At 45.3% G+C, this 22,871-nt stretch overlaps 1 protein-coding gene across 2 annotated transcripts in view; it reads right to left on the bottom strand.

Annotated features, from left to right (window-relative positions):
- The window catches only part of PPP1R16B (protein phosphatase 1 regulatory subunit 16B), a 67,753-nt gene extending 45,164 nt beyond the window's left edge, over nucleotides 1–22,589 (bottom strand). Inside the window, exon 1 of one of the 2 annotated variants that reach the window (XM_038572311.1) lies at nucleotides 22,304–22,589. In XM_038572311.1, the coding sequence (XP_038428239.1) occupies nucleotides 22,304–22,553 (250 nt within the window). In that variant the 5' untranslated portion in view covers nucleotides 22,554–22,589. The remainder of the gene's footprint in view (nucleotides 1–22,303) is intronic. The other variant, XM_038572310.1, reaches the window with a different exon arrangement.
- Between the last annotated feature and the right edge of the window lie 282 nt (nucleotides 22,590–22,871).

Here is a 22,871-nt window from a genome sequence, read left to right as displayed (position 1 = left end):
CCCCACGGCCATCTTGTACTTGCCATGTTGGCACCTGGTATTTTCCTGGGCTTGGACAAGAGTAGGACTTGTCTCACCCTCCAAACTCACCCTCGGAAACTCAGGTCATTTCAGCCTGGCTAGGGGGACAGAGCCCAAGGGACAGAGAGCCCAGTGGGACTGGGGCTGAGGCTACTGGCAGGATTTCAGGCCAACCCAACCCATTTACTGGTGCTTTCCCAGCCAGAAGGAGGCCACGCTAATTAAGTGGAATGTGCCAGTCTGCAAATCAATTTCTGCGGCTCCAACCCTGACAGGGGCCAAGAGCTCCCAAACTGGGTCAGAGACTGTTACTCCCTCAGAGTCTCCCAGAAGCACTGACTTCTCACCTGCATCTCTGCTGGTGTGTCTAGACCTCACACACTCCCCACCCTGCCTGCATTCAGGCCACCTACCAACCCCAATGGGCAATGTACTCCTGTCCGGAGAGGTGGGTCCCCTGGTTATCCCATAACACCGGGCTCAGAATTCCAGGGGTATCACGGCTGGTTCAGGGTCAAGGCTTCTGGGGCTGCAAGCCCAGCTCATAGGCAGGGCCAGCAGAACCTGCTGAGCTCCTGTGAATGAACCAGACCAAAGTCCAAATGGAAGGCAAAAGGGGCATCTTGGGAGTTAAAGATTACCAGCTAACAGGCCCAGGCTGAGGGCCAAAGCTCAGACAAGGCCTGTACCAGAAGCCGTCAGCCATGGCCCAAATACATGCTGGGGATATCCTAATGGTACTAAAAGATTTTGTTTTTCAGGGGCTCACTACGTTCCAGAAAGTATGCCCATGCAGGTGACATAAATGTATGTCAATATATTTGCATTTATTATTATTATTATTTATTATTATTGCATTGCAATTATTGTAATCCTGCAGCATCCTGTCAGTGTCTCCATCTTACAGATGGCAAGAGTGAGGCTCAGAGAGATGTAGTGACTTACTTGAGCCCATAGGAGAGTCAGGGCTGGACCCCAGACCTAGCTGACTGCCAAGTCCTTGTTCTCCACCATTTGCTAATCCACTTCTTGACTCATGGGAAAATTTCACACCATGTACCCATGGTGGCCCGCCTGGCTGCTGGGGCTTCACTGGGCCCTGGATTCAGATGTGACTCAATCACACTGGCTTATAAGTTCCTAGAGATCAGTGCGCAACACCATCATGCTGCCAGAGCCTACGACTCTGAAGATACCCAAGGCTCAGGGGGCCTGACCAGTGGGGATGCAATGAGGGCAAGCCTCATGGATTTATCCATAGGAGGCAGTGATGAGTCAGGCCCGGGGAGGATGTGGACGGCTTCATAAATCAAAGGAAGCTGGCTGAAGCTGAACTTCCAGTGGAGTGTAACCTGAGACCCTGGGGGCAATGGCTGCTGTCCGGCCAAGCCTCCATCTTGCTGGGGGGTTCGCAAGCTGAGGGTAGGATTGGCTCACTGTGGACAAGTGGGGAGATGTGAAGAGGCTGTCGGTGGAGGGTTAGTATAGAGCAAGGACTGGAGAGAAGGCCAGGAGACTGGCACAGGGAACTGAGTGGAAAGCAGGGTGCACTGACTGGGTGCCGCTGTGTTCCAATCCTCTCCTCTGTCTCCCTGCAAAAGCTGTCAATACCATCTTCCCACTGAGAGAACACAGCAACGGTGCCCCTGGCACTGCTCTGGGGCCACAGCCCACCCAGGTCCTGGAAGGTCTCTTGTGAGAGGTGTAGGAGGTCCTTACGGCCTGAAGAAGTACCATGACCCCCCGTGTCCCACATTGACCTCTGATTGCTGCAAAGGGGGGGAAGCTTAGTGTGGAGTTTAGGGCACAAGCCAGAAGGTGAGTTCAGTTCCCAGGTCTGCCACTAACTAGCTGTGTGACTTTGGGCAAACTACTTTACCTCTCTGTGCATGTGTTTCCACAATTACAGAAATAGGGTAATAACAGAACCTCTTGTAAGGTTGTCAGGAGGATTCAGGATTGGTGGCTATTTATGAAGCACTTTAAATGTCTGGCACATAGCAAGTGTTACTAAGTTGGATGCCACCATAAGCAGTATGGACTATGAGTCAAGGGCAACAGTATACAAAGCAAAGCTTCCTCACACTCAATACCTAAGCAAAGGCTGCTGACCAAGACCACCAGCACACAGCAGGTACTCCAGAAATTGTTGGCTACTAGGACTGAAGCTAGTATGTGTTCACCAAACCCTGTTTGCTTATCCTCCTGGGCCCATAGCTAGAAGATCTGTCCTTATCTACTTTGTAAAGGTAGGACCACAGTCTGGGTCCTGGTCCGAGGAATATGGGCAGGAGTGGCACAGGTAGAACCCTGTGGAAGCCTCTCTTGCAGTCCCCACACACTCTCCATTCCCGGGCTGAATGGACAACACCTGGGCATCTAGAGCTGTGCTTCCCAATATGGTGGCTACAAGCTGTCTGTGGCCATGGGCATCTGAAATGGGTCCAATCTGAATTGACATATGATGTGTCAACACACTGGATTTCTTTTTTTTTTTTTTTTTTTTTAATATTTTTTTTCAATTTTTATTTATTTATGATAGTCACAGAGAGAGAGAGAGAGGCAGAGACACAGGCAGAGGGAGAAGCAGGCTCCATGCACCGGGAGCCCGACGTGGGATTCGATCCCGGGTCTCCAGGATCGCGCCCTGGGCCAAAGGCAGGCGCCAAACCGCTGCGCCACCCAGGGATCCCAACACACTGGATTTCAAAGGCTTCTATTAAAAATCCTTAGAATGTAAGATATTTCATTAATAAGTTTTTATACTGATGGCATGTTGAAATAATATTTTGGATATAATGGGTTGAATACAATATTATTAAATGTATTAATAATTTGTTAAAATTAATTTCACCTGTTTATTTTCACCTCTTTGAATGTGGCTAGTAGGACATTTAAAATTACATTATGTGGCTTGAAATATAATTATTTCTACGGGATGATGTGGATCTAGAGGGTGGGGCCATAAGATGGAAGGAGCCTGGGTACAGGGTCTGCATGAAGGCGTTACTCAAGAGGACTTTTCAGAATCGTACAACCATCACCACAATCCATTGTAGGACATTTCAGCACCCCAAAAAGAAACCCCATGCCCACCAGCTGTCATTCCCCATTTCCTACCTGCAACTCCAGCCCTAGGTAACCCATGAATACCCAGGTTGGACAGTTTCGTGAGCAAGAGATAAACTTCAAAATGTCACAGCAATTAGCATCTGGTCATAGAATAAAGATGGCCACAAATTATGACCATCAAACTCCTGCCCTCTGGAGGTAGAGTCTTCATCCCTTCTTAAATCTGAGTAGACTTTGTAACTGTTCCAGGCCTCAAGATATAGGCAGCTTTGACTGACTTCCTGGATCCTGAATCACGAGCTCTGGGACCCCTGAGCTACCACATAAGAAGTTGGACTATGTCAAGGCCACATGGAGAGAGAGATGCCCAGCCAGTTCCATGATGTCCTAGCCCCACTATGTAAGTCATCCTAGTGAAGGCCCCAGGAGAGATGGAATTCCTCTCTGCCAGAAAGTTTTCAAACACCAGGATTCTCCTCCAGAAATGATCTATACTGAGTCTGCCAGGATCTGGGGACCCCAGAGCTCTTCCAAACAACATAGCCAATCGATATAGCCAGCCCTTGGGAATACCCTTCTAGCCTTAGGCTGCCTTTGTGTCTTCCCCGGAGACTCCCTACTAGCTTCTCCAGATTGCAAGGACATCCTCCCTCCCCCAGCCAACATCAAGCTGGCCCTCTGGCCTGATAACACATAGTGCCTGCTGTGGACTGAATATATATACTGAAACCCTAATCCTCAATGTGATGGTCTTTGGAGATGGTGCCTTTAGGAGGTCATTAGGTTTAATGTTTAGATGGAATTTAGATGAGGTCATGAGAGTGGGGCCTTTGTGATGGGATTAGTGGCCTTATAAGAAGAGTCACCAGAGGGTGTCTCTCTCTCTCTCTCTCCCTCTCTCCCTCCCTCACTCTCTCCCTCTCTCCCTCTCCCCCTCTCCCCCTCTCCTTCTCCCTCTTCTTCTTCCTTGTAAGGGCACAGTGAAAAGGAGGCCATCTGTAAACCAGGAGGATGATTCTCACCAGAAACCAACCACGCTGGTACCTTGATCTTAGACTTTCAGCCTCCAGAAACATGGGAAATAATTTTTTTTGTTTTTGTTTTTTGTTTAAGCCACCTGGTCTATTGTATTTTGCTATGACAGCTCAGGCTGCTTCAGACAGAGCCCTAGTGCCTGGCTGAGGTCCGCAAGCCATGGTCACCCAGGAAAGACTTGGGGGATTTTGGCTCCCATTAGCTATGCCCTGGGAGACACCTCGGTCAAGGCAATCATCAGTCACTGAGTGCCATGAGTCAGAAGCTGCTTATTAGCCAGAGCACACCAAGACCAGAATATACTTGCCAAAAATGGAGTTTTAAGAAATCTCCAGAGTTGTGTGGGCTTTATGAATATATTTTCAGCTGCAGAGACAAAGATGGTGTATTTGACATGTCCTCAAACCTACTTACTGATCTATCTGTATAAAATCCAACCCCCTCCATTAATTAGAGCTTAACCTTAAGCTTCTCTTAGTGAAAAACAATTTTACCAACCAAGAGCCTCTGGAGTGAATGGCTTATCTTGGAATCAGCAGCTTATTCAATAAGGCACCACGTCACCTATGACAACGAGATTGCATTGCTTTCATGAAATAAGGAGAACAGTCAGGCTCTCCGGGACCCAAATGTAAATCTTTCTTGAATTAAAACAATTTTCTGAAGCCTAAGACTATTGCCATATAATGTTTTGCAAGCACCTAGCGTCAGAAAATGTTTTTGAGAGTGTCAGCTGGGCATGACCCTTAACATGGCATCTGTCCCAAGACATGCTGGGAAGGACAGAAGAGAGAAGGACAAACTTCCCAAGCCCAGGAGCTTTCTATTCCTATGTCTCAGCCTATGCAGATGATGGAAATTCACCACAGACTATAAATGTCTAAGTGCAAATGAGGTCTGATTGCCAGTGGTGGGTACGCCCTGGGGAAGACTGGTTCTAAATTGTGACTTTATCTAACAGACCTCGTTGGGAATGGCTTTGGAACACAGCTAACAGGCGGCTGCACCCACCCGCAGGTGGGAGCCACGGGCACCTAGCTTCTTTCTCAGGCTCCTCACTCACACACAATACTCCACCTGAGCCCTCACTTCTGGATCAGACCTTGCTAAGTGCTCTTAGAGGGTGAATGGGGGAGGACTGGGCTTTTGAAGAGGGAAAAATGCTCCACGTGGGTATAATCCATGACTGTGGCATAAGGCGTAGAGTACAGACAGTGCTCTCTCTGCTTCTCATCTGGGCAAGGGACTAGACCTTTCTAAGCCTCAGTTTATCCACCTACCTGATAGGTGGGGCTACCAATAATATTTTATGGAGCTGTCAACAGGCTGAAATGAGACGATGCACAGAAATACTCAGAGCACAGTGCCTGGCACATAGTGTCCAGTGAAAACAGGCAGACCAGATGATGAGTCTGATGGGCCAGTGGGGGTTCAGATCTGGGACATTGGGCAGGCGTCACCCATCCTCAGAGGAGCTGAGAGAAGAGAGAGCCCCTCCCTAAGGGGAAGAAACTCACGCAGACACATTGCACCCACACACCAGCCTTAAACCCGGAGAGCCTCACCCCACTAGTTTACAGCAGTCTAGATCAAGCTAACAGAGACAAACTTAGACACAGTTTGTTTCTCACCAGCAAGACCTAAGAAAGTGGCAAAATGGAGGTGCTTGGAGCAGGGCGGAATGGCCCCTACTCCAGGTCTGGGACTCTTCTACTGTCCCACTGCAGTAACTTCCACCTGTGCCTTACTTTCATTATCCAGTTACTCTTCTATTCTCCAGCTAGTCCTTCATTGCCCAGATACTCTTTCTCTCCAGGTAGTCCCTTATTGCCCAGCTACTCCCTCTTGCCAGCTACTTTCCCATTACCTTAGCTGTTCCTTCACTATCCAACTCTGTGTCACCCACTCAGATGATCACTCATCGCCCAGCTACTCTGCAACTCCCCAGCTTCTCTTGCATCTTCATATTATCTAGAGTTAACACCAGTTTGGAACAATCAAGGGAATCTTGGCTTTAGTCAGGACAAATCTGTCCTGGTCTATATATACATATCTCTGCAGGAAATGATGTCTTCCTGGACAAAGCAGCTGATGCTTAGAGATGGAATGTTTCCTGCTCATTCTCTTTGAGGCCTTTGGTCTGGGCTACTGGGAGTGGAAAGGCAAAGCCCACATGGTATAGGGTATGGAACATGCCAGGCAGAGCCAGGAGTCCCAGGCACCCTGGAGGACCCTGGTGGGTTGGGCAGCATGGCCCTGCAGCAGCTCTCCCAGTTCCAGATGTGATGCTAAGACAAGAGGCTCCTCCCCCTCACCAGGGCACTGCCCATACCATCCCTGCAGTTTGGGATGTTCTCTTCTAAAAGCCAGGAGAGTTTCATTATGGATCTGATTAAATCATAAGGAATCTCATCCCAGGCTTGCCAGAAAACAAGTTATTTTGAGTATCCGTGGGCAGCAAATGAAGAAGAAAGTCATGAGCCGGAAGGAATGACTATGTAGAAATCTTGCCCATTCAGAGGAAGGTTGGCCACCATGTCTCTTTGACAAAATGTTAGGTGCCAAGGAACTTAGGAGAAGTTTTGTGAAATAACCTAAGGTATTTCTTTTAATGACAAGGGAATGGATCATATTAACTCCAAAAGGTTAGGGAAAGCCACTTTAGATGCTAATTAGGGTCCTTCCAAAGAGCTATTATAATTATAGATGGGGTTGGAACATTCAAATGGCCCAGACCAAACAAAACATGTATTTGTGGCTCCCTTGAGAGATGACACATGGAAACCAGGAGATCCCAGGCACCTTGAGTTCTACAGTCTCAGTTAACAGTCTGACAGAAGTTCTTCAGGGAGCTAGTTCTTTCACTTTAGGGAGTCTGAAAGGGCTCCCTAATGCAAGCAGACTTGAAGTGTGTTAGATCATGTGGGGTGGCCAAAACCTTTCATTTCCCACTGGCTTGCAATGAAAATTGCTGTAAACAATGTTTTCATTTTCATACTAAAGTGTAAATGACTACAATCAGGATACTCTTATATGAATGACTAGGCTGGCACTGAGTAAATGGAGATAGAGGAAATGGGGTAGTTTTTGGCAGTGAGGGTGAGTGGAAGAAGGATTAGAAAGAAAACAGAAGAGATGTTAACCTTGCTGCTGGCCCACTATAACTGAGGCTAGTGGAAGATTATAGTAACAGCCACCCTGGCTATATTTGCTGGCCAGACTTTATTTCTGTGAATCTTCACTTGTTCCCACCCCCATAGTCACTATTCTCTCCACTTTACAGATGAGGAATCTATGCACAAAGAGATTAAGTCATTCACCAAAGGCCATAAAATGGAGATTAAAACTTAGTTTTGTCTGACTCCATGCTAACTCTCAAAGTCCGTCATCTCTCTGCAAAGTTTCCCAACCTTTCCACCAAGGGCCTCCTTTGATTCGGCTTTCCCTATGCCATCAATGTTTTGAAAGATTTTATCTATTGAACATGCTGCATTTGTGAACTAATAATCCATTCCATCTGGCTGATGATTATTTTTCTGTTCCTGCTTCTGTTTCAACATTGATCCAGACTTTAACCCCAATTACGGAGGGTTCAACATAATATTATGAAATCACATAAATCACTGTCATGGCTATGCAGTTAATAAGCAATAAAATTAAATAAGCATAAGAACCATTCCCCGGTGCTGAATTCTGACTGCCACATGGTTTTGGAGTCAATGCAAATCACATACTTCGCACGCTCAACACAGGGTCCAGGGATCCACAGGGTTTGGCCCACCTGGTACAATCCCAGACATTGCAGGTACATCAACAGCCAATCACAGCATTCGACCAAAACAATATGCCCAGGGTTATTGCACTGGATTGCTAGAATTCTACCCATGGGCATGGGTACTGAAAGGCATGTGTAGACTCCTCTTGTATCGATGCTGAGCTTGGCCATGTGACTTACTTTGGCCAATGAGCCATCAGCAAACATGATGCAGACAGAGGCCTGATACATGCTTATGCACTGGAGCTTGCCTTCTTGGAACCCACAGCCCACCATGCTGGAGGAAGCTCAGCATAAAAGATCACATGGAGGGATCCCTGGGTGGCGCAGCTGTTTAGCGCCTGCCTTTGGCCCAGGGCGCGATCCTGGAGACCCGGGATCGAATCCCATGTCAGGCTCCCAGTGCATGGAGCCTGCTTCTCCCTCCTCCTGTGTCTCTGCCTCTCTCTCTCTCTCTCTCTCTCTCTCTGTGACTATCATCATAAATTTAAAAAAAAAATCACATGGAGAGAGAATCCCAGCCATCCCAGCTGAGCCTAGACACTGGCTGACCCAACAAATCACTGCAACCTCGTACTAAGCCCAGGGAAGACCGGCAGAAGTGCCTAGCCAATCCAAAGAACCATTGAGAAGTAAGTTGTTTTAAGCCACTACGTGTTTCAGGGTGGTTTGTTATGCAAAAATAGGCAGCCAATCCAACACAGTTCTTGGGGATGACTCAGCTGGAGAATTGCCATTACTACTTTTTTGGTGACCAGGGAATTGGGGGATCCTTACGCCAAAAGGCCTGTGTCCTCAGGTTTCTCTTGAAGGGGATGACTCTTGATGACTCCTCCATCAAGATTTGGGCTTCGTTTAGCTTTCCATGTGTAAAGAACGAATGTACCATTTCACTCTCTCTGACTTAGATTTTGTATCTCATCTCTTGGTTTTCCCCTCTCCTCTGGACACAACAGCCTCCATCAGATGTGGCCAACAGATGATGGGGAGGTGGGGTCAGTTCTGTTTGTTGGCACAAACACAGGATGGATGGATATACTAGACAATTTAATACTTTGAGCAGATTCTGGAACAGTCTTCCATTTGCTAAACCCCAGCCTTCCTCCACAGGGTTATTTAATGACTTTGGCCTTGGTGATTGTTTTAGAAGGGCTTAGGATTTGTTCATTGAAAGAGCCTCTGATTTCCTCTGACAGAAATACTGACCATCTTCTCACTCCATTAAAAAGGAAACAGTAGTTGTTAGAAGCCAAGCAAGAATAAGTCACATCCCAAATATCTCAACAATCTCAACAAGGTCGTTAGACTGAGAAATGTTAAAGGTAGGGATTGTCTGGACTCCAGTGAGCATTTGACAGGCCTCTCACATATTTCCTTACATAGGGAATGTCATGGTGTTTTGGGTTAGGAGGTTCCAGGAGAGTTCCAGTTGGCTGTGTCCCCCAAGATGGCATCCTCCTGGTGACTGACCATGGTTCACCATGATTGACCATGGTTTACCTATCACAAGTGGTTTCTTTGCCCAAGAGTAGTCCCATACAATCTGAACATAGGAGGCTGCTGAATAAAGCCACAATGCAATTTCACTTGAGAAAAGGAATTATCTTGTACACCAGAAATTCACTTAACCATGGTCAACTCATTCTGTACCTGTAGGAATAACTGGGAAGCCAAGCTATAATCAGAGGATAGCAAGGACGCACATAATCATCACGGTTAATGGCATTATGTCAAGATGGGTTGAAGTCTCTTTTTCCATAATCACAATGCCCTTAGCAAGGGGATGTAATCTTCAAAGTCATTGTTCACATTGTCCTCTCCCCTGGACAGCATTTAGATGGGCTTGCTCATCAATGATCTCCTAGCCTCCTTTTTCTAGGCATCTGTTCTTGACAAGGCTCTCTTTATAACATTATCCACTCTTCAGCATATTAATACTGTGCTGTCTTCAAACTGACTTTGCTAGACTGTGAGCTCCATTATAGCCTGACCCAGTCTCCTGTTCACTACTGAACCACCAGTGCTAGTCTGAAGATGTCCAGACTGTGTTCCATGAATGTCCCTGCATGAGATTCTTCCCTGATCCCTTACATGTTTTGTTTTAATTTAATCTTCAGAGAGAAAATTTCTTCCAAGTTTATGTAGGACAGGAAGGCTCTTTTTTTTATAGTGGAGACTCTTGCTATTCCCACATACCAACTACAAAAACAGTATAGTTAAATTCATTTCAATTGAACAACTATCCCTAATAGGTAATGACTGATTGGATACATTAATATAGAGGGGCCTTTGGGGTTGTGCCCTAGGCTCTGTCTTTGGCCAAAGAACTCAGAGGCTCTTTCAGTGAACAGATTCAACATTTTTATCAGGTATTTGGATAGGATTCAGGACTGTGTTTTCTGATACAGTGCCTCTAACTAGTCACAGGTGACTACTTAAATGATTTTAATTAAGTAAAATAAAAACTTCAGTTCCTTAGTCTCCTAGTCACATTTTATGTGCTCAAGATCCACATGTGATTAGCAACTACCATAATGGACAGTGCATTTCCATCATCAGAAAAAGTTCTACTGAGCAACTCTGGAGTAAAAGGCAAATGTCGATTGCATCTGTGAATGGCACGGAATAGAAACTGCTGATGAATATTTCATCTGAGATGGTCATATTTAATCATGGCCTGCCCATCACCAATTGTCCCTCCTTCTGGTAACCACATCCCAATTTCTGTTGGGGCAGGCACAACATATCTCCAAGTGTCAGGCCATGTGTTTTGGGAGGAGTAACTTCACAGTGATCTACTTGGAGACACTTCTTGGTAGCCCCCCATATCCACATGTGCTTAGGTTAGTTTGAGTTGGATTTCCTGGCCGTGGTAATACAGAAATCTCACTACATCATTCAAAGTCCAAATTATTTGAGCAGGTGGATAATGGGCTCAAAATTCGACAAGATAAATTTAGTGTCTCAAGTTCAGTGCTGAAAATCACCTGTGTGTCCAGGAAGGCTTCTGGGGGGCCAGTGATGTTCTGTTTCTCAATCCGAGTGAGTACTGGTTACGTAGGCATATGCGACACGTGAAAGTGGAACCAGTTGTGCCCTTTTCCGTATGAAGAACATACTTCACAAACAGTCGTTTGGGTTTTTTTTTTGTTTTTTTAATCGCTTGCATAAGAAGAGGCTGGGAAAGATGTAAGTTCACTAACAGGACACCCACTTGGGGGTTTTAATTTCCTATAAACTCCAGGTGAGTCAACAGTGGCTGCCCAAAAAGCCAATGGAAATTTGGGCCATACTAATAGACAAACTCAACCAGAATGAGGAAACTGACAGTTCCATTCACCCTAGGGGGAGCCAGGCCAGGCTTTAGGAAAGCTATAGAAAAAGGAAAGCATGTTTACGAATTTCAAAGTCACATCTTATAAAAGTCAGGAAAAGGAACCGGAGTTGTTAGCCTAGAGAGAAGAGGTGGGAGGATAGGCTATGGGCATGACACTAGAATGAGCAGACAACCTTATCATCTGCAAATAATGTTACTTTCTACACGAAAGACCCAAAAGAACCTACTGAAAAAAATGAGACCATAAAATGGCTTTCTACAAAATTAATATATGAAAACTAAAAGCCTTCTTTTCAAGAAATAAACAGAACTTATATGGTAAAACAAAACAAAACTAAACAACAATAACAAAAAAAACCCTACAGGAAAACAACAACAAAACCCCTCTAGTTTTCCCAAAGGACATAAAGGAATACTTGCCCAGTAGAGACATGTATCATTTGCCTGCTTAGAAAAGCTCATGACAAGGATATTAGTTTGGCCCAAATTAATTTTTAAATTGTGGTAAAAGGGATGCCTGGGTGGCTCAGCGGTTGAGCGTCTGCCTTTGGCTCAGGGTGTGATCCCGGATTCCTGGGATCGAGTCCCACATTGGGCTCCCTGCATGCAGCCTGCTTCTCCTCCCTCTGCCTGTGTCTCTGCCTCTTTCTGTGTCTCTCATGAATAAATAAATAAAATCTTTTTTAAAATTGTGGTAAAATATACAGGAGATACAATTTATCATATTAGCCACTTTTTACTGTACAGTTAGTTCAGTGGCACTAAGTACAATTACACTGTTGTGCAACCATCACCACCATCCATCTACAGCTTTTTTAATCTTTTCCAAACTGAAGCTCTATACCCGTGAGACAATAACTTACCTTTTTCCCTTCCCTTCAATCCCTGGCTAAATTCCTGGGGGTGGCTTTGGTGGGGTTTTGTTTTTTTTTTTTCATTTTTTTATTGTGATAAAATACACATAAACTTACCATCTTAATTACTTTTAAGAGTACTGTTCAGTGGTATTAAATATGTTCATAATGATGATAGCTGTCCAACCTCCATTGCCATCCATCTCTAGAATTCTTGTCATCTTGTAAAACCAAAACTCTACACCCATTTATAATATTAATCAATTTCGGAGGAATCTATTTTTGAGCTCTGGAGGGAAACCTGACCAAAAGTTCTTAAGTATTACGTGAACAGCTGAAAATAACCAAAAACATTTGTAGAAGAAGAGCAATTTGAGGAAGGACTCATTCTATCATACATTAAGCCACAGTAGAAAGCTGGGATCAAAACAGTGTGGAACTGGCAGAGAAACAGATTGTGGGAACACAATAAACAGCTCAGAAAGTTACCCTTCTTCTCAGATGAGGTTCGAGAGGATGAGCATGGCATCGCAAGCTCACAGGGAGAGAAAGAGACAGGACAACTGAAAATGCTTCGGAAACAAAATGGAGATAGACAGATTTTCATTGACTACCTCACGCTAAAGTGAATTCCAGAAGAACTACATGTTTAATTTATTTACATAAGGCCACAAAAATCTAGAAGAGCATGTAGGTTAATATGCATCACCAGATGAGGAGACACTTTGGAGCAAAGGTCAGCAAACTTTTTCTGTAAAGGGCAAGAGTAAATATTTTCATCTTTGATGAACTACCCAACCCTGTTGCTGCAGTGTAAAGGCAGCCATAGATAAATGATTAGGTGTGGCTGTATTCCAATAAAGCTTTATTTACAAAAGCAGAGGGTGACAAGATTTGGCCTCCAAGTCATAGGTTTGTGGCTCCTGTTTTAGAGGGATAAAAGCAAAGGACAAAATAATGAAGGAGGAGAAAAGAGAGTATCATTAAATTTAACTACATAAAAATGATCTATAAACAGAATGGTAAAGTAGACAGACACATACAGCACGTACGCACACACACTCTGCAGAGAGCATGTGCACCATACATGACAATAACCCACATACTCCTCTGCATTTTCATGCTCTGTCTCTCCTCCTCCCTTTCTCTCATGCAAATATTACCCACTCATTGAAATCAATAAGAAAAAGAAACTAATAGAAAAAATGGACCAAAACAATTGACAACTCAGAGAAATAAAGAAATGAATGCCCAGCAAGATTATGAATAGGTATTCAACCCTAAGCTTCTTCGTTATATGTAAATTAAGACAACAAGATTATCTTTCATATATTGAATCTATCAGCAAAGGTATGCCTTCTGTGTCATCGAGAAGTGTCGATGAGCAAGGCAGAGGTGAGGTGGGCCTGGCACACAGGATGGGAGGGATAAGCAGTTTCTGCCAAAGCCTTGCTTGCAGATGTTTATTAGCCTTGAGGAATCTACCCAAGTAAATAATCAAAGCTGTAACCAAATACAGTGATAATCACCGTGGCATAATTTGCAGTAGCAAAAATGGGGAACAACCTGAAAATCCAATCATAGGGGAGTGGTTATGTAAATAATGGTACATTATGTAATAATGGTACATTCAGACAGGGGACTAGGAAGTCGTCATTAAAAATCTCTTTTAAAAAAAAAATCTCTTTTGCTCACACTGAGGGGGACACTTGACGGGATGAGCACTGGGTGTTATTCTGCATGTTGGTAAATTGAACACCAATAAAAATTATTTTATTAAAAAATAAATAAAATAAAAATTTAAAAAAAAATCTCTTTTGCTCATCCCGACAAGTGCTATATGTTGGCAAATTGAACTCCAATAAAAAAATATACAAAAAAAAAAAACATTTCAAAAAAAAAACAAACCATTTCACAGATATGGCAAGAAAATATAAACCACAGAAGCAGGGACAGTGTAAATTACAAAGACATTAATGATAGTAAAGATATTTACATACATTAAATATTCATCATATCTTTAAAAAATCTCTTTTGCAAAGACTATATTAAGACAATATAAAAAAAAAAGACAATATAAAACCGTCCACCTCTAAGCCACATTTGGCTCAGCTGACAGACCTTTGTTCTAAAAATGTCTCCTTCCCTAGGCTTCTGACATGCCACATCGCCCTAGTAGTCTTTCTTCCATGCTGGCAGGTGATTGTTGGTCTTCTCTTCTTGGCTCAACATGTAGCTACTGAGGCATCCCAGGGTTTTCTCTTGGTTTTCGTTCTTTGCTCCATCTACCTTGCTATTACTACAGGAAAGAAGCCATCAAGTTTCTTCCATGTCCTAAATGAGGTGATAGATAATTCACTGTGGCTTTGATCTGCATTTCTCTAATTATTGGTGATGTTGAGCATCTTTTCATATACCTGTTGGCCCGCTGTATGTCTTCTTTGGGAAAACATCATCAGGTACTCTGCCCATTTTTAATTGGATCATTTGTTTTTTTGCTATTGAGCTGTATGAATTCCTTATATATTTTGGACATTAACCCCCTATCTGATATACAGTTTGCAAATACTTTCTCCCACCCTATAGTTTTTTTTTTGCTGACTGTTCCTTTCGCTGTGCAGAAGCTTTTGGTTTGATACAGTCCCACTTGTTTATTTTTCCTTTTGTTGTTTGTGTTTTGGGCACAATATTTTTAAAAAGTGAACTAGTATTTTTCTAACAGATAATACATCACTTTTTTAAAAGTAGGCATGGCTAAAAGAACCTTTCAAAATGCAAGACCACCAATAGATTTTAATGTAACAAAGTAAAAAAAGCTAAAAATCAATATGGTTTCGGATTCCACGTTGGGATTAATCTTTAAGAAGCTACCATCTGTTGAATCTGGTTGCAATATCAAAGAATATCCACAATTATCTGAAAAGGCAATTAAAACATTCCTCTCTTTTCCAGCGACATTATCTATGTGAGTTAAGAGTTTCTTCATTTACTTTAACCAAAATAACATATCGCAACATATTGAACGCAGAAGCAGATAAGAGAATCCAGCTATCTTCTTTTAAGCCCAACCTCCTAAAGATTTACAAAAGTATAAAACAAAACCACTCTATTTTTTTTTGTTTTGAAAAATATTAGTATTTTCATAAAAATATTTATATTACCATGCAGGCAGTTTTAGAACAGGCCCACAAATTCTCCTCCCTTCCAGAGGTGGAGCCTAATTCCTCTGAGTGTGAGCTAGACTTAGTGAATCACTTCTAACAAACAGAATATGTCAGAAGTGATGATATATGACTTGAAAGTCTAGGTCATAAAAAGCATCGTGGTTTCGTCCTTACTCTATCTCTTGGATCACTCGCTCTGAAGAAAGCCGGCCACCATGTTCAGAAGACACTCAAGTGGGCCTATGAAGAGGCTCATATGGCAAGAATCTGAGGCCTCCTAGTCAAGAGCCACGTTGACTATGTCATCTTGGAGGCGGATACTCCAGCCCCATTAAACCATGAGGTGATTGCAACCTTAGGAGACATCCTGAGCTACGGCCACCCAGACCAAGTTGCCCCTGGATTCTTGACCCACAGAAATTGTGTGAGACAATAAATGTCTATTGTTTTAAGTTGCTAAATGTTGAGCCCATCCACTATGCAGCAATAGATAACTAATACAACAGATAATAGTTTTATTTTTATGTTTTAAGAGTACATATTTATTTTAATTCCTCAGCCTAATATGATAAATATCAATAAAGAACCCAGTTAAACAAAAGCTCTTAAGAGTTCTCAGTTTTGGGGGCACCTGGATGGCCCAGTGGTTGAGCATCTGCCTTTGGCTCAGGTCATGACCCTGGGGTCCTGGGATCTAGTCCTACATCAGGCTCCCCTCAGGGAGCCTGCTTCTCCCTCTGCCTATATCTATGCCTCTCTCTGTGTCTCTCATGAATAAATAAATAAAATCTTTTAAAAAAAGAGTTCTCCGTTTTTAATCATATAAAGGGGCCCTGAGACCAAAAATGTTGAGGACTATTGCCCTAAGCTCTTTGGAAACTAGCCTTTTATTAAACTTTTCTCAAATTACCCCATGTGAGGGCACCATTTCTTTCCTACTAGGACCTTGAGTAATAGAAGACCAAAATATTATCAGTAGCTGTTGCTGTTCAAGGGGGGGTGCCTGTGATTTTATTTTCTTAATGGTTTTTTTTTCTGTATTTTAGCAACTTTCTACAACAAGGATGAATGATTTTTATAACTAAGAGAAAAGAAACTTCCCTTTTCAAAATCATCAAAAGCAGAAGTCAGACCTATGTTTCCTTTGGATGAGTTGACGGTTTAAGCACGACATACAGAGCCCCCGTGACTGCCATGCACCTGTGTTCTGCAGGGTGGGTGGTGAGTGAGGGTCCAGTAGCCACAGCCCCCACCCTATACAGCCTCAGCCAGAATAGCTCTTTCACTCTTTTTACATACTGAGTTTCTGCATAATTTCACATACAGAAAAGTTTCCACTGCTTAAAAAAAAAGTTTGAAAAACTTTACCATGAGAATAACAGTTGAAGAGTTAAAATTAGGCTATAGAAGAATCACTCAAACTTTTTTGGGAATGTGAACAGTTTCCATAAAGAAAACCCTGCACGTTCTGAAAGAACAGAAGCCCTGACAACTTAACAAATGTTGTTGATTTGAACCAAGGCTGGCTGTGGAAAGAGGTTACAGCTCAGGATGAGGGGGCATCACCCTCCCCTCCCCCGTACCAAGGGCCTAAAAGGCTAATAGAAGCAGTGAGCCTTTCAGGCCCCAAGAGACACATATCAGAACCACAAGTGAGTGGCTCTCTTATTTCCTAGGGAAAATCAAAAGCAGGAGGTGCCAGGACTGCCTGGCAGTTAAAAGCACAGGCTTTGGGGACACCTGGGTGGCACAGCAGTTGGGCGTTTGCCTTCAGCTCAGAGCATGATCCTGGAGTTCCAGGATCGAGTCCCACATCAGGCTCCCTGTAGGGAGCACAGGCACAGGCACAGGCTTTGGAGACATCAGATGTGGGTTTGAGTCCCAGGCTTGACACCAAAAACCTGTGAGATTTTTGGCAGGTGGCATAGACTCTCAGAACTTTGATGTCTTTATCTGTAAAATGAGGTTTGAGAATACAAAATGGTGTAGCTATTTTGGAAAACAGGTTAGGTTCCTAAATGTTAAACACAAATTTGCCATATGACCCAGCAATTCCATTCCTAAGTAACCACCCAGGAGAAATAAAAACATATGTCCACACAAAGACTTGCATACAAATGTTCTTAGCAGCATTAATCATCATAACCCAAAATGGAAGCAATCCAAATGTGAATGGATAAACAAAATGTGGCATATCTATACAATGGAATACTATAGGGCAATAAAAGAAATGAAGTCCTGACACATGCCACAACCTGAACGCACTTGGGAAACATTATTCTAAATGAAAGAGGTCAATCACAAAATATTGGATGAACCCATGTAAGTGGAACATTCCAGAAAATGCAAAGGTATGGAGGCAGAAAACAGATTAGTGGTTGCTAGGGATGGGGGTGGGGTGGGAACCAGGAATGACTACAAATGGGCATAAAGTTTCCTTGGGGGGTGACCGAACCTTCAAAAACTGGGTTGTGGTGATGGGTGTACAGCTCTGTAAATTTACTGAAGATCATTGGATTGCACACTTAAAGTGGGCAAATTTTGGGATATGTAAACGAAACGCCAACAGAGCTGGTTTTGAAAAATGAGTTTTGACTCTCTACTTCAGAGGGTTGTAGTGAGGATTAAAGGAAGTAACTTTTGATACAAAGTAAGCATTCAATAAATAACAGTAAAGATAATTTGTGTGTACACTAGTAACAAATTATGTAAGTGTAGATCATAGATAATGCAAAATAGCAACGATTTCTAGCACTTAAATCTACTCCTTCCCATACCACTCCAAATCCATAAACTCAATTTAACCCCACAGCAACTTTCTGAGGCAGCTGTATTATCCTATCCTCATTTTCACAGATGGGGAAACTGAGGCCCTAAGAAGTCTGGTAACTTTCCCAAGGTTGCACAGCTAGTACATGGCAGAGCTGGGATTTGAATCCTGGAGAACTAACTCTGGAGTCCGTGCTCCTCCCCACGACACTGCACTGCCTCTCGGTAAACGTCAGCTGTGTCCTGAGTTATTGCTCTAACTAGTGATGGGGTGGGGTGCAGAAAAGGCTCGCAGATAGCTCCCCAAGAAGGTCACTCAAGATCCAACCCCTAGGGTTATAGGAGTCAGGAGAAAGAGTGTTCCAGACAGAGGAAACTGCATATACCAAAGCAGGGAGGTAGGAGAACGCAGAGCATGTGGGAGGCAGTCGGAGCTGGAGATGGCTGGAGCATGGGCTGATGCTCGGCAGTGGGCACAGAGGGTGGGGTTCAGGCAGGTCCAAGGCCAAAGAGGGACCCTGGTGCCCGGATGTCAGCGCGAAGACAACGCAGAGCCAGAGAAGGAAATACAATGAGTCCCTCTCCAGCTCTGCCTTTCTCTGGGTCGACTCACATTGCCCTGGCAGGTGGAGGAGGTTGACTCAGCCACTGCTGTGAGCTCAAGGGAGCGGGGGAGCTGCCACCCCCATTCCCATCCCGCTGCGAGCTAACGCCCCTGCAGCCTCCCCAACACCAGCTCCGCCAGCACACAGAAACCATCCCCGCCAGCTGGGAGCAGCGGGCTGTCATGCTGCCAGGGAGCTGAGCGAAGCCCGGCCACACTGCCTGCTCACTGATGGGAGCTTCACACCCTGCCCAAACCCAGCCACCTGTGGACTACAGGGGGACCTCCCCCCTACCCACCCCGCACAGCACACAGTGCTCTGGCCCTCCACCCTCACTTGGCTGTCCTGAGCCAGGGACCAGCTGAGGGGGGCAGCACCTTTCTCATTCAAATTTAATACACGTACCCTAGCATCCAACACTTCCATTTTCCCACATCTGTATCTACCTGTGTGCACAAAAGGTTCATTTGGGCAAAAGCAAAACTACTGAAAAAACCTCCATGCCGGGCAGCCCAGGTGGCTCAGCGGTTTAGCGCTGCCTTCAGCCCAGGGCGTGATCCTGGAGATCCAGGATCAAGTCCCACATCGGGCTGCCTGCATGGAGCCTGCTTCTCCCTCTGCCTGTGTCTCTGCCTCTCTCTCTCTCTGTCTCTCTGTGTGTGTCTCTCATGAATAAATAAATAAAAATCTTTAAAAAAAAAAAAAACTTCATGCCCATCACTGAGGAACTAGTTCATAATCTCTGCTGCATCCATACTATGGAATACTACACAGCACTTAAAGAGAAGACCACAGCTGTATTACTCCATGGTACTGGCATGAAAACACCTCCAAGATCTACTGTTGGGTGAAGGAAAAAAAAAAAACTGCAGAACATTGCATCCAGCATGTCATCACTTATGTAAAAACAAAACAAAAATTAAAAACTCCAGCTAGACTCTCTGTTTCTTCAAGTTGACAAAAACACAGGCAAATAAGAAAAATGCCTGGAAGGAAACACATCAAATAGAAAGAAGGCATGGAGGGAGTGACTTTTTACTCTGTACGCTTCTGTGTTGATTTTCACAAGATGTGTTTGTGTATATTGGAGCACTTAAAAAACAAAGTCTGTCCAAAAAAAAAAAAAATTCATAGGAAAAGGGTGTTAAAAAGGTCACCACCCGGGGCGCCTGCGTGGCTCAGTGGTTGAGCATCTGCCTTTGGCTCAGGTCATGATCCCGGGGTCCTGGGATTAAGTCCCTCATCAGAGAATGTGTGTGTGTATATTTGGGCTCTTAAAAACAAAGTCTGTAAAAAAAAAAAAAATACATATGAAAAGTGTGCTAAAATGGTCACCATTCTGATGCAGCATTCAGGGTCACTTCTCAAAGAGCTGTCACCTTTGGGGTCTTGTCTAATTCTTGCCACGCCCCTTAAAGACAAGGTGCAAAACTCCATCTTACGGATTAAGAAACTGGACCCGGGGGGATGAAACAAGCCACTCTAGGTCCCACGCCAAGGCCGAGGGGGCCTGCGGTCCTGGCCCCACCCGGCACCCCCTCTCACCAGCACGTGTGGGAGGCTGTGAGGGTGTGGGGCCCACGCTGGGGCTGGGGAGGCGCCGATGTTCCGGAGCAGCTGTCAGCCAGCTCAGAGTCCCTTCAGGGAGGGGAACCGGGCTTTGTCAGGGAAGGAGGGAGGAAAAGATGAGTGGCAAAAGAAGAGCTGATGAACCGCCGCCCACGACCCAAATTAGACATCACTGATGTGCCGCCCACTGAGCGGGCTGGGTCTGCACGTCACCCAGCAAGTCTCCTGTGGGAAGGAGTCTCGCAGGGCCGGCCCCCGAGCCCGACACTGCTTGCCTCTCCCGGGGGGCCGCTCACCCCAGGCTCTCAGCTGCGCTGTTTCCAGCTGAGTAGTTCTGGGAACGGTTCTGCTCAGTTCCCAGAGCTCTCCGTAACCAGGGCAGAAGGGGAACCGTGCTTCTCAGAGGCAGCTAGACCCTGAGGAGCAATGTGCATAAAACCCAACACCCTCTAGTGCAGTAAGTGCCATCTCTCTCTCAACGACTGCATTAGCACCGCATGTCTGGAGGGTGTGCGGAGGCAGGAGGCCAGAGGGACCCTGCAAACACGGCTAGCCAGGCCTCTCCGGGGACAGCCAGGAAGGACTCCTATACAGGGAGGGGACTGGAGACTGCTGAGGGGAACACAGGACACATACTCAAACCTCAGACCCCCCCAGAGCATGCTCAGAGAAGGGAGCTTTGGTCAAATCATGGATCCTCCATCCCATAACCATTCCCATAACAGGAAACAAACCTACAAGGCCATGAGGTCAGTGACAAGAGCTTGGATCTTGTGGCTTCTGGTCCCAGCTCTGCCACCTTGGTCAAGGTTCTGAACCTCTCTGGGTCTCAGTTTCCCCATTTGTAAAATGGGTGCTTATTATGCCTGCCTTTGGGGTATCATAGATCTAGATTGAGAAACATATAATAACATAATTGAATAAAATGTAACAAGTACTGGGTATCCATAAAATCTGGAAACAGATTTTGAGTGTGTATATGTGCTCCTGTTTATTTATTAATTCACTTTAATAGAGTAAAATGTCCTAGGCAACATTGCATATACATTCTTCTGTTTCAAAACTTTATGGATGCTCTAATATAAACAATTACATATATATAAATGTTATACAAACGTTATATATACAAATATGTATATAAAAATATTCATTCTATAAATATAATGAAATAAAATACAGTAATAATATAATAAAGTAAAACACACTCACACGGTAGGAGGGACCAGGCATGTCCAATAACTTAGGGGTACTACCTAATTTTTTTTTAAAGATTCAATTTATTTATTCATGAGAGACACAGAGAGAGAGAGGCAGACACACAGGCAGAGGGAGAAGCAGGCTCCATGCAGGGAGCCCGACGTGGGACTTGATCCTGGGTCTCCAGGACCACACCCTGGGCTAAAGGCAGCACTAAACCACTGAGCCACCCCGGCTGCCCAGGGGTATTACCTAATTTAATACTCACAGCAAGCCCCTGAGGTGGATGCTACTGTCTATCCCCATTTTACAGGGGAGGAAACTAAGGTACAGGGAGCCCAAGGGACTTGCCTACTGGCCAGAACCACACTGGGAATAACCGACACACCGGTTTCCTAAGGGAGGGCAGTCTAAGAGCAGGCCTGCGCTACTAACCACACTCTACACCCTCCAGATCCGCTGCCAAGGCCCAGAAGACCCAACAGCACACTCAGCGACCAGCGCGGCTGGTCTGGCACAGAGCCGGGGCCTAAGAAATGCCAGCTCCTCTGAGCAGTGAGCTCTTGGAGGTGCAAGACCGGAACCAATTTGTCCACCACATCTAGAAGAGTAATGCGCAGGAAGTGGGATGTCGGTGGACACTCATTGGCGGCAAGGAAAATTAGTGTTCATTAGCCAAAGGCTGGGGTTTTTATTTAAAAAAAAAAAAAAAAAAAGGCGAAGATCGATTCAGAGCCCCGCCTGGGGATGCACCTTTCCTTCCTAGGACGCGCGGGGGCCACCTGGACCAGGGATGGGGATGGGGACAGGGCCAGGCCCAGCCGGCACCCTCCCCGCCCCCCAGGGCAGGGGCAGGGGGCACCGGAGACCACCTGCCGCGGACGATCGGGAGCAGAGGGGCCTACCTTCCTCGGCGTCGTTCCTCAGGGAGGCCTCCAGCAGGGCCACGCTGGCCTCGAAGGACACCTTCTTCCTTCGGCCGCCCGCGCTGCGCTTCCGCTCGTGCTTGCGCTTGCGGTGCTGCAGGTCCTGCTCATACTGGGCCCACTTCTTCAGCTGCTGGGCCCGGCGCTTCTGGGCAGCGCGCAGCCGCTCCAGCGTGGGCACCTTCTCCAGCAGCTGCAGCTCGGTCAGCAGGTCCACGTGGCTGGCCATGGCCTTGGCGGGCGGGGGGCTAGCGCGGGGCGCCGGGGGCCAGGGGGGCGCGGGGGCTCCTGCCGGGCTGGGGCCTCATGGTGGGGCCTGTGCGGGGAGAGAGACACAGATGCACACACGGTCAGGCTCAAAACCCCCATCTGTGGGTGACACTCGCCCCGTGTTCCAAACACTTGCTTTAGCTATTACATTTTCTTTTTCTTTCTTTCTTTCTTTCTTTCTTTCTTTCTTTCTTTCTTTCTTTCTTTCTTTCTTTCTTTCTCTTTCTTTCTCTTTTTTATTGAGATAGAATGGACCTATAACATTGGGTAAGCCTCA

This window comes from Canis lupus, chromosome 24, assembly GCF_011100685.1.
Source record: "Canis lupus familiaris isolate Mischka breed German Shepherd chromosome 24, alternate assembly UU_Cfam_GSD_1.0, whole genome shotgun sequence".
NCBI lineage: Eukaryota > Metazoa > Chordata > Mammalia > Carnivora > Canidae > Canis > Canis lupus.
This window is presented reverse-complemented; position numbering and strand designations above follow the sequence as displayed.